The sequence below is a fragment of the Centroberyx affinis genome, unplaced genomic scaffold (genome assembly GCF_046629955.1).
Source record: "Centroberyx affinis isolate AG114_WGS23_722 - 3 ecotype Tasmania unplaced genomic scaffold, CSIRO-AGI_Caff_v1 ptg000859l_1, whole genome shotgun sequence".
Taxonomy (NCBI): domain Eukaryota; kingdom Metazoa; phylum Chordata; class Actinopteri; order Beryciformes; family Berycidae; genus Centroberyx; species Centroberyx affinis.
In genome coordinates, this window is record NW_027279453.1 from 74,526 (window position 1) to 86,607 (window position 12,082).

General features: G+C 46.2%; 1 protein-coding gene across 1 annotated transcript in view; it reads right to left on the minus strand.

The window, feature by feature from the left end:
• Window positions 1-699: 699 nt before the first annotated feature.
• LOC139645421 (tetratricopeptide repeat protein 28-like) overlaps window positions 700-12,082 on the minus strand; it is a 171,229-nt gene continuing 159,846 nt past the window's right edge. The window contains exons 14-25 of the mRNA XM_071521123.1: window positions 11,113-11,253; window positions 7,668-7,812; window positions 7,319-7,498; window positions 6,646-7,193; window positions 5,602-5,849; window positions 5,315-5,439; window positions 4,979-5,210; window positions 4,615-4,691; window positions 3,840-3,863; window positions 2,832-2,961; window positions 2,519-2,626; window positions 700-2,312 (exon numbers count right to left, since the gene is read on the minus strand). Of these exons, the coding sequence (XP_071377224.1) occupies window positions 700-2,312; window positions 2,519-2,626; window positions 2,832-2,961; window positions 3,840-3,863; window positions 4,615-4,691; window positions 4,979-5,210; window positions 5,315-5,439; window positions 5,602-5,849; window positions 6,646-7,193; window positions 7,319-7,498; window positions 7,668-7,812; window positions 11,113-11,253 (3,571 nt within the window). The remainder of the gene's footprint in view (window positions 2,313-2,518; window positions 2,627-2,831; window positions 2,962-3,839; window positions 3,864-4,614; window positions 4,692-4,978; window positions 5,211-5,314; window positions 5,440-5,601; window positions 5,850-6,645; window positions 7,194-7,318; window positions 7,499-7,667; window positions 7,813-11,112; window positions 11,254-12,082) is intronic.

Consider the following 12,082-nt stretch of genomic DNA (forward strand, 5'->3'; position numbering starts at 1 on the left):
GATGGTTGTCATGAAATTTTCATGTTTAATCTCAAAAAATCATGGGCTAAAAAGTCATACATGGTACTTAACATTGAATAGCAAGAGAATCCATGCTTCGGAGCAGACACTCAATTCACAAAGAAATCAGGCAAAATGCCCTTTTGATTTCAATAAAAAATATTAAATCTTTTTTTTCACTCTATCCATCTTTACATGGTACAGGTTTGTTCACTTTTTAATAATATAAAAACGCTTAATACTGATTGTGAAACACTGGAATTAATTTACAAAACATAATAATAATTATAATATTAATAACAATAACAAACAATAATAACAATAACCATTAGATTTAAAAACAAAAAAATAGAATGGAGGAAATCAGTCATAGCTGTTGCATCTTGGCCCACACAAACAGCAAAGTTTTTGGAGAAAATACCAATTGGCATTTACACATACCTGACACACAGTTACACACAAACACAGTATCAGGTCGTTGAGTATTTCTCATTGCCATTTACAGTGTTATGGGCACAAAGACAAGACACTCTCTAAAGCATTCATGTGCCTCTGGGGGATCACACTCATTGACCAATCAAATCCTTTTCACTGTCAATCAAGTTTAGTGGACCAATAGTGGCCCTCAAAAAGTGCCCTACTCCTCCAGCACACAGGATAGTAAATTATAGGTAAAAGTATAGGACCATTTAAAGTGTCTCAGCATTTAGAGGACGGGAAAAATCTGCCGGGTGACAGGAACTTGTATCCATTGCCGGCAGGTAGTCGGATAGAACGAGCACCAGGGCTGCTGCTTGTGGAAATAGTGGGTGAGGGGGCCACTTTTCTGGGGTTGGAGCAGTGGTGTCCATTGGAGGAGTTCTTGCTAACCCTATCCAGTGACTGCAGTCCCAGCTCCCGCAGCTCCAGGCTGTCTTGGGCATCACTAGGGGAGCAGTGGCGTGGGGAGAGGTTAAGAAGGCTCAGCACATCCCTACTGGCAGAAGCCAGAGGTCCAGAACCGCTGTGGATGGCCTTGACGGGACCCAGATGTTGCTGCTGCTGGGCTGCAGCATTAGCCCAAAAGGTCTTCAGATTGTGGATAGCTTGGACCTTCTCATCGATGACCCCCCTTCTTAGCCGGTCCAGGTCTGGGGCATCAGCCGACGTGGAGCAGGCAGAGCCAGTGGAGGAGTAGGACAGGGCAGGGGACGGGGCACTACCGGCCGGGGACTGGTGGCCGGAACTGGGAGACACGTTACTGGGAGAGCGAGAGATGTGGCCGCTGTATGGGGAGCTTGGGTACTTCAACTTGAACTGGGCATGGCTGTCCAGAGTGGGGGAAGGATGGCTGCCCTCTTTTTGGGAGGACTCTGATACTGCAGGGCTATTGTAGCCAGAGCTTATCTTCTGCAGGGAGGAGGAACGGGACGGAGGTTTGGGTCTCGGGGAGGACTGAGCTCGGCCACTAGCACTGCTGCTGGGACGGCTGAACGCGCTGGTCTCCGAGGAACGGAAGGCGCTGCTCCGAGCTGAGGTACCTCCAGCTGTCCCTCCTTCTGCCCCGGCCCGCTGAAGGCTGCCCACTGCCCGCAGATGGCTCTGGGTCTCCTCCAGAATCTTCTGGGCCAGCTCCTGGGGGTCCAGGGGGACAGTCTTCTCTTCCTGGGACTTGACAGTGCTGTCTGTCTCAGTACTGGACTGGTCAGATTCACCTGTATCTGAGCTGCTCACCTTGCCCACCTTCTGGAAGGGTGAGTTGGGGCTGGGCACCAGGCAAGTTTTGACAGGGGAGGTAGGAGTGCTGACACTACCCCTTGATGATACCGATACAGCGTAGCCCCTCCCTGCTCCCGTGCTCGACCCGCCGACAACCCCCCTGCCTCCGCGGTGGTGGCGCTGGCTATGGCCTGGGGGCAGAGGCAGAGAATCACAGTGGCTTCCCAGCGGTTCACTGCTGATAATGGAAAAGCCCTCGTATTCCTCCTCCTCCCCCCGGGTCCCTCCTGTTGCAGCAGCTGCCCCTTGAGGAGAGGAGCGACTGCGGGGAACGTGAGGGTGCTTGTGGGCGGAGTAGTGTGCCGTGACCCCACAGCGTTGCCGATGGCCAAGGAAATCACAGTCTGACTTGGAAGCAAAGCTCATGGAGGAGGCTACAGAGCTGAGGCTGTAGACAGAGATGGCATCTGACGCCAGATTGTCCAGGCAAGGAGGAGAGAAGGGAAGGGTGGAATATCCCATGGGCAGGGGGTTGGACACAGACTGGGCTGATGCCAGAGACTCAAGGGAAGATGAGCTGTCCAGGCTCAGGCGCTTGGGCAGTTCTGTGGAGTCTGAAGAAAGAGAAAAAGATGGTAGGGAAGATATGGTACATGAAAAACCACAACAGGAAAGCTAAATGAGTTATGTACAACTTCTGGATAGTTCCAATCTACAGTCAAGTGCCTGATGATATTAGGAGGATTTGCGGATGTCAAAATGAGTATGAGTATGGTCTTGTTTGTTTTTTATTTTCTTGAAAAACAAAAACTATACTTACCAAACAGCGCCAGCAGCGACTGGAGAGCAAAGTGCAAGGTGCGGCGGTTGGCTAGCTTGCCTGTCTTCAGCACCACCTCCTCTTGGCCTACCTCACACAAGTCAAACCCTGCACACACACAAAAGGACAATAGTTGTAACTTTTAACTTAAATTCAACAAAGGTAATCTGTGTGTGTATGTGTGTATGTATGTAGGGGTACATGGGTGGGTAGTGGGTAGAGAGTTGGAGGGGGACTGCGTGAGTTTATCCTTGTAAGTTACACTGCTTTGGTAAATGAGCTGTCGTCAGTCAGGAATCATCAGTTTATTCACCTAGAGCAGCCAGAAATTCGTGGCATCCTGGCAGTCTCCAGAGCTGCACACTAATGGACACCTGAATGGGCAGGAGGGAGAAATCCTGTTCTTTCTCTCCTGCCTGGAGTTGGACTAGCACCTGGTGTAGCTGGAGAGGAGAGAGGAGGGAGAAGACAAAGAGGGAAAAGAGGAAAAAGAGGGAGAGAGGTTAGGAATGAGTAAAATAAGATAAACAGATGAATTGTATTGGTGATGATATGATTAATGGTTTAAATGCATTTGGTTAGTCAAACCATTTCTAGTCAACAAAAATGAAAATAATCCAAGTGCAAAGTTACTGCTCTCATTAATTATTTTCTTCCAATGTAGTAAAGAAAAGAAGATGATGTGGCACTAGAAGTTAATTTCCCTTAGTAGCTATGAATCTGACTCTTGACCCCTTTGTGAAGTTGATTTCTATTCCAGTGAGTATTCAGGGCAACAGAGCCTATACTAAAAGGGCTTCAGATCCTGCTCTGCGGGGGTTTACATGTGCCCTGGGGCCACACTTGCCTGTTTGTTTGGGGATTATTTGACTTGGAACAGAGACACCTTTGTCAAACTGACGCAACTGTTCAGAAAGTGGAAACATGCCTTTGTCACCCCCCTTCATGATTATGATTGGTTTATTTTTAAATCACAGTTTTATCCTCCTACCACCCTGAAACATTCCTCTGACATGGAGTGAACCAGGGTTGTAAATCCTTGAACACTCGTAATCTCAAAGATCTCCAACGGCAGGAACTAGCAATGGAAAACTTATACACAAACACTTGAAAAGTAACTATTTGCACAGCTACGTTGAATGCATGAAAGACGTTGGAAACAGATATCAAAGCAGATCGTGAACATTCATGCAGCTCATATTTCTGCATATGCAGGAAGGTGGTGTCGCAGAACTTTTAGCAGGAGAAAAGAGAGAAATGGAGTGCGGTGGATTAGGGTAGAACGGGATGAAGAAGTGCAGGTAGGTCAAGGCACACTTACCATTCCCACCATATTTTTAACAGCCTTCACACCGGGCGTTAGGGCAGGGGAGAGAGAATAGGCTTTTAATTGCATGCACACAGGCCATTCACAAAGGGTAGAAGGGTTCAGGTCAGCAAGAAGGAAACAGTAATAGTTGTGTATAATACATTACCCTTATGTTAGACAACAGTGTCTGATGGGATCACCATACAAATAGTAGATCTCTATGCAGTGAAGTGTTGTGTGTGTGCATCTCCTGTATCAGGTTGAGCATGTTTCATGTTCTGTACGTTGAACCCCACTATTTACTGTATGACGCAACAAAAAGCCCTAATCGCCTACAAATTGGATATTCTTACAATCATGTGGTAACCACATGTTACACGTGCACATGGATGAACCTCAGTAGCATAAGATTAATTCTCTGTTGTCACGAGCTAGGGAGCAGGAGCACAGGACTCAGATTGTGGTTGAGACTTTGTACTTTAAGGACTGCTGGTTCGGCTTCAATGCAGCATTTCAATGCAGATTAAGCTGCAGCTTTAGCTGCCAGTGCGTTACTGTGCATAACGAGTCCTGACGTAACAAGGTTATCTTATGACATAATGCTGCAGCTCTTTTCTAGCTTGAACCTCATGGCACAAAGGGCCGTCAAAGAAAGTGGGTAGGACTGCCTTCATAATTCTAAACACTAAATGTCATGTTGTTTGACTTTTGAGGCAAAGACTTAAGTGTATCTAGTGCATTAGATTTAATAATCCAGCGGTATGTGAGCAGGGCTTCAGGGGCCTACCCGGTTGATGAGTTGCTCTCCTGCCTCTGAAGCTGTGATGAGTTTGCACAAAGCCTGGAGAGCTGGGGGCGGCAGACCTGAGGGATGGGATCAAAAGAAGCACTTCATTATTCATACACAAGGCACGTTCATTATACCCCAAACTAAGTAGCATCAAGACTGAGCAGGTGATTTCACATGAGGTGATATGAAATCTGGCTGGAAACATGAAGGGGCAGAGCTGGCTATACTGTGAAAAATAGTATTGATTCACAGCAAACAAAAAACACATCTTACATAATCTAGAACACTGAATCAATGAAAGGAAATAGGCAGATTCTGCATCTGATCTAACTGTGGTACAGAGCTTGTCTCCACTGCATACCCAGTAGTGACTGCAGAGTTGTGCTACACTGCTGGAGCCTGTCTCCTGGGTCAGCGGTGGGAAAGAAGACAGCAGCAGGGATACCGGTGCCTGCAGAGTCGAGACGGAAGCCAACAGCTGTCAGCAGGGCCTGCCAGCCAGGAACGCCCCCCACCTTGTTCTCCACACTCTGCTGGGACGTGTACATGGAGTTACGTTGACCATTCTGGATCCTCTGAAGAGACTTCTCCACCTGCAAGGAGCAACAAAGGGTGAGGGATGTATAGCATCAGCATTTTTGTGTGTCTCTTTGTGTGTGACGTTATTAAAGTGCTTGTGTGTGTGTATATGTCTCACCAGGTGGAGTAAAACTCTCAGGGCATCGCGCGCTCGATCTGGATACTGCAGAATCTCAGCCAAAGCCTGGCCAATCAGGGATGAGGGGCTGTTGAGTTTCACATCATTGCCAATCAGCATGTAACCTGGAAAGACAAAACCACAAAGGGAAATAAACTGAATCACTATTAATATCTCCAAGGCCATCTGTTTATCCATTCATCTGGAGGTTTCATGCAGGCATACTAACCGTTCTGATTAGTAATAGATGCAGAATTAATACATGAGTGAATGAGAGTGTCTCGAACCTGCCCAGTTGGAGGGGTGTGAGTACTGCTTGCTGCTCTGGACAGTCTTCATGGCGTCTGCCAGTGCAGCACTGGCCTTGGTCCCGTTGAGCAGGGCAGTGTAGAAAGCATGGACAAAAACCTTGGAGGCTGCGACAGGGACGGGCCACAAGGACACCAGAACACACTGAGCCCCAGCGGCCAGGAAGGCCCTGGTTAGCCCCACTACACCGTCAGCTGTCACCTTGCTGCTGGACTCCTGATACGACCTGCGCCCACACAGAAGCACACATGCATGACTGGATTAGCAGGCTATTTCACTGTTTAAATGCTACAAAACATTTCATTCTGTTTCAAGTAAGCACAATGATTTGTTTTTGTTATCTGTCCCTAAGGTCAGAAGTGAATAAGGAAAAGTAGCTTCATGTACTCTGTTACCTCTTCATGGAACTCACTGCAAAATGATTTAAAGCTGAAAGAGCAGGGCCCAGTTTTTGCAAACTTTAAATACCGATTCAGGATAGGATTGGATTACCCAATCCAAATCCCAATCTGAATGATCAGAATCTCAGTTATCGGTTTTGAAAAACCCAATTTACTCCAATCCGATTACTGAAATCCTATCAGGTAAGAAAAACTGGGCCCTGGTCTCTCTTGAGGAGTTTAAAATGATAATGAAGGATCTTGTGGTACACTCAACAAGGAGCTGTCTTTGCTTTGCCAACATTTATGTTGTTTTGGCCCATAAGCCTGCTGGTTTGACATTGGACTACTGCCTTTTGGAGTGCTTATATTGAAAAAAATATATTTAGCTTTTTTTATGTAACTTTGATTGTATTTTGTAAATTGTTTTATGTTGTGTCTGCAATTATTATGTCTGTCTTGATGCTGCTTTCTTGGCTAGGTCCCCATTAAAACATATTCTTGATTTAAAGGGGACTAGTTATATAAATGTAAAATAAAATAAAATAAAATAACATAAAACGAAATAAAATAATAAATTAGGACTTAAATTTGACATCAAGATTAGGAGTTAACTTTGTTCCCTCAGCCCGGCCCACTTACCCCAGCACCACCAGTTTGACAGGCAGCCTTAGGTCCAATATATCTGCAGCGGTGAGCAGGAACTCTTGTAGGGGCGGACTGTCACAGATACTCTCCACATCACTGCTGTCATCCTGCATGTGGAGCGACTCTGGGATAGTGTAGCTGCTTCCAAATGAGCCCTTCCTGCCCCGGCCACTGCTGCCTCTCCTCCCACCCCCTGCGCCTCTCCCCACTGTTCCCACTCCTACACTGGCACCCGCCCCACCGGGCACACCCTCCGGATTGGGTGTGAGCACCAGGGCAGCCAGTTTCCAGGAAATGTGGGTGGCAAAGTGGGCGCACTCAGCCTGGGTGAGGGCGCTCATCACCCTCTCCTTGGTGGCAGAGGAGCCGGCCAGGGGTTGACAGCCCAGCAGCTCAGCCACCATCAGGGCCTCCTCCTCAGCCGAGGGCATGGGCCCCCACAGCCAGCGGTCCATCACAGGTGACGGTAGTCGAGGGTTCCCCACCACCGCTGCCATGGAGACGCCACCACATGGAGCTGGCCCGGCGCGGCGAGAGTGAGCCTAAGGGCACAAAATAAGTAGAATCTATAAGCATAATCTATTTGTTCAAATAGAAATGGTATTATTAATGGTATTGTGGTATTACAACACAGATATTTTTCAGTCATTTGAATAAGAAGCTCAACCTTAGTGCTGGTTCCAAGGCCATGGATGGAGGGCACGGCGATGAGGCTGAAACGCTCATACAGGTATTCATTGGAGGAGCTGCCTTTTAGCAAGGCGAAGGGGATGAGGTACAGTTCTCCTTCCAGGACCATCACCAGCTGCCTGTGTCTGCCAACAGGCCCGCTAGAGTGCATCAGGCCCTGAACAGACAAAATGCTTAATATGAAGATACACAAATACACAAGAATATTCATTATAAGTGGTGATTTCTATTTCTTTAAGGTCGCATTCTGTCTCATGCTCTTTACTCTATCTCTTTCACACATATACATGCACAAGCAGGCATTGACCCAAAGAGATAGTGCTCACCCCCTCCATAGGTGCGATGAGCAAATCATAAAGCGCCCGGAGTGGAGGCTTGCTGAGGTTGCTGGAACGCCGAGGCAGGGAAGAGCTACCGTCTTTGGCAGGGGACATGGTGTTACTGAACAGGCTGGTCATACTCTGGCAACTCCTGCACAAGCACAACACAAAAACGATGCTTTGGTGTCACACAGTACACTAGATCATACTTTTCTGCTGCAGATCTGGTATTTGCAGTTGTAAACCTTGGAAGTACAGAGCTTTAGACAGTTTGCCACCCAAGCATCACACACTTACAGTGAGCTCCAAAAGTATTTGGACAATGACACACTCTTTTTACTCTTCTTCCAAAGTAAAAAAAGACACACCCACTACCCTTTGGTTGTACTAGGACAGGTGAAGATTGTATTCAAGATATCATATATTTAGGTCTACTTCAAGCCAATGCTTCTGCCCTCCTAAGTCTCCCTGAGCGGGAGAAAACAGATAATGGCCTGCTGTCACAGAGTTTGTCCACTGGGGCAAGCATTCCCTTCAGTCAAAAAAACCTAAGCCAAAACTTGTGAACTCATCATCAAGTTCAGTAATATTTAATTAGTGGAGAGGTGTAGCATAGTACAAATATTGGTCAACATTAGTTAATTAATATCTAATTTCAAATGTTTCACAAATAAAATTATTCTGTTACTGACTGTGCTGAGACCATTCTATTGGACTTATTTTTAATACTAGGACTAGGAACACTTTTGTTAAGTGCTGGTAATGTGGTTGATGAGGTCCATATCTAGCTTGCTGCATAGTGTTACATCAGATATGGCTCTTGGCAAGTTGCAGACTCAGCCACAGTGTCCTGTCGGCTGTGGTAGTGATACAACGCTGCAGCAGAAGGAAGTGATTCAACACACTCAATCATAGAGGCTCATCTTTCGTTTTCTGACTCACCATCAGCTACATAGAGCAAGAGGCAGGGCCTGACAAAGGCAGGTCATAATGGATCTGCCTTGTAATGAGCAACAATGATCTCTTTTTAAACAGGCTCCCTATGTAATTTTAGTGGAGGAATCACAAAGAGGCAATATACCACCGCGTTAAGAAAATATGATGTCAAATTATAAAACTCCACAAGATGGCGACATTGTACTGTGGCAATCTGGAGCTAAGTGTAGCGTGGAATGCTATCATTTTGACAGAATCACCACATGAGAGGGAGTGTGGGGCTTTTCTCTACTCACCAGCTACTGTCCAGACTCCTGACTACTCTACATCATAAAATCAGAGGATCTCTCAGTTGACAGAAAAGGAGATTGTGATACTCTTCAATACATTGCAAATGACTGAGAGTGTTTACCAGAACTTTAAGTTTCTGAACCAAACAGAAATAAGACAACAGCCTTGTTCTGGTGCTCTACATTAGTAGATATGTTGTATATTTGTGGCATCTCTGCTGCATGACAGGAGTGACAGCTCCCTGCTCAGGCAGAGACACGCAACATACTGAAAACTGTGCTAATGGTGGCCGCAGGGTGAGAAGCCTTTGGTGCTGTAGGCACACAGGCCCGGGCTTTATAGGCACACTTGTCACTGCTCTCCATCTGCTCCACCAGCCAGAGTTTCTTCCGGGCCTCAGCCAACAGACATCTATCCCGCCCTCCTGGTAGCCCTGGGCCACTGGCTTCCCTCCAGCCTCCCAACACTCTCTGTCTCTCTCTCCCAGGCCTTGGCATGGGCCGCCATGGGAAAGCAAACAATCGTTTGTTAGCCTGACAGGAGGAATGAGAGAGGAGGGAAGGGATAAGCGAAGAAAAGATGAGTGTCAAGTGTAGAGGGAAACAGAGGAAAAAAAAGACAAAGAGCAGTAAGGTTGAAGGTGAAGGGTATGTTCACTGGCTGGCTAGTTTGGGCTTATGCTGAATAACATACTTGAAAGTTAAAGAAGTGTGAATAGAGAGGTGGGACAAAGGCAGACAAGTTAGCCTCTAATCCACTACTGCTCTCCAACTTTCCATACTGACCCGATTTCTCTAGCTGTGACGTAAATTGCTACTTAACAAGCTGGTGGCCACACAGCTGTTTGGAGGTGTGAGTCCTACTGTCATTGTTTACTGCATATTTACTGACATCTTCATTGAGGTCCTCAAACAATCCGATTATACGATCACGGTGCGCACAAAAGTATTCAATTAGAAAGTAAGGGGATTAGACATGAGGTGACTTTGAAGGTGTCATTATTACCTTCCAGTAGTACTCCCCGATGTGGATAAGATCTCAGTGTTAAAAATAGGGCAAGCAACAATAAGAGATAGCACACCAGGAACCATAGATAATATCTTTTAATGTGGAGTATATTTTTTTCATACCTATTTTTGGTTTAAGTGTCATTGTTGAATTAGTCTTTGTAACAATTTTCTCCTTTAATAGAATAACTCAATTCTCTTAATTATGGGTAATTGTGGGAATATTGCAGTCTTCCTACCCCTAATAGCCTACATATCACGTAGCAAAGGGGCTGCTGAAATGTGATTGAGGAGAAAAATGATAAGGGAGAGTTAAATAAAAGCGAGCCCTTGAAAAGCACATTCTTTATCTTAATATCAAACCCCAAGATGTATGACTTGAAATGACAATGAGCTATTCTCCATTTTCCCTTGCTTTAGCATTGTGATAGACGATAGGCTCCTAAGCATGAGGAGCTTTATAATTTAGAGTTTTTTGAGGCCCAAAAGAATGAGCGGATTATTACCGGCAGCCCATTAAAGAGGCTTAATGAGCACCGAGACTCAATTAAAGCTGGAATTACCCTCTCATCAAAGAGCAGCTCAACTGTGGACGAGGACAGGGAAATATGACCCAGACACACGGGCAACACGCATATGCACACACACACACGCACACACACACATGCACACAGTATACATTACCAATCAGCACAATGTAAATACATACTTAGCATAGTATCATTAAATGGTACCTGCCGATGGCCCTGGCAGACTCACGCAAATCTACACAGTCATAAATCTGCACTGCAAACACAGACAGTCGTATTGGCAAACATCTAAACATCACTCCCCATCCCAGTGTGTATGTCTGACATGCAGACATACACACACGCTCACACACACACATACACACACACACACACACACACACACACACACACACAAGAGCCATCAGAGTAGGCGGTTGATAAGGGTTTTAACAGCTTGGCTCTACTCAGTCTATTTAATAAGGAGGATTCACATGCTGCCTCTGCGCTGGCTAAACAATGGAGAAAAGACTCTTTTCACAGATGAGCTACAATGCCCGCGAATCTCCTTACCCCAGCAGATATTTTAATCTTTATTGTGGAAAAGTGGGGCAAAGTAGTGCTTGTTGATAAAGGCTGCCTCTCAGTGAGGCTTCATCCGCAGATGAGAGGGCAGGGACACATAGGTGCTTTGCAACAGTCTCCTACCTGTTGAAGAGGTTGTTCCTGGACACCATGCGCAGGAAACCTGTGGGATCAGTGACTGAGTTGAGCTTGTTGTTGAGCTCCTCAAATTGTTGGTCCAACAAATCTCCTGCCTCACTCTCCGTCTCACTGCTGGAACATCCTCTGAAAGTGTGTGAGAGAGAGAGAGAGAGAGAGAGAGAGAGAGAGAGAGAGAGAGAGAGAGAGAGAGAGAGAGAAACATAGAAAGATAGAAAGGGTGGCAGGAGAATAGAGCTTCAATAAAATAGACAATGCACAGGCTTACATTGTTCACATGCAGATAAGTCAACTGCACACACTCTCTTACACATACTACACTGTTCAACCCACACACACTTGGCCTAATTTCCCAGGCTTGGTCCAAGATCGTGATGGTAAGCAGAGTTAAATCCTTTCATTATAATGCTGGTGATGCTGATCCAGTCAGTGGGGAGTTACTCTCTCCCCCCCCCAGCCCCACCATCCCTATCACTACCTCACCACCACTTAATCTACACTGCACACCAATCTACACCCATATCGCATAACTCTTGTGTCAGCTTCCTGTAGCAGTACACAGTATAGTAGCAGAGCATGAACTTGGCACCATGGGAACTCTCATCTCACCCCCATCCCCCCTCTTTTTTTTCTTTTTTTTTTAACAAATCGTTGCAGTGTCTGTCTCCTCTGAGATTCATCCTCCTGGGGTCCCACTGTCCAAACAGCCAAAACCCTTGTGGATTGGAGACACATTGTAAGCAGAATACAATGCGGTATAACGAGATGGCGGCACAGAGATTCCATTTGTGAATACACAAGTCCTACGATCACAAAGGCTGCATCGTTCCCCTCTCAAAATCCTCCTTTGTTTCACCCACATATGCTCTCCCAATTCTTCTCCCTCCCATTCACTCCATTTTCTTTATCCACTCATTTCTGAGTGCTCCCTCCCCTGTCTCTCCACTGGGGAGAA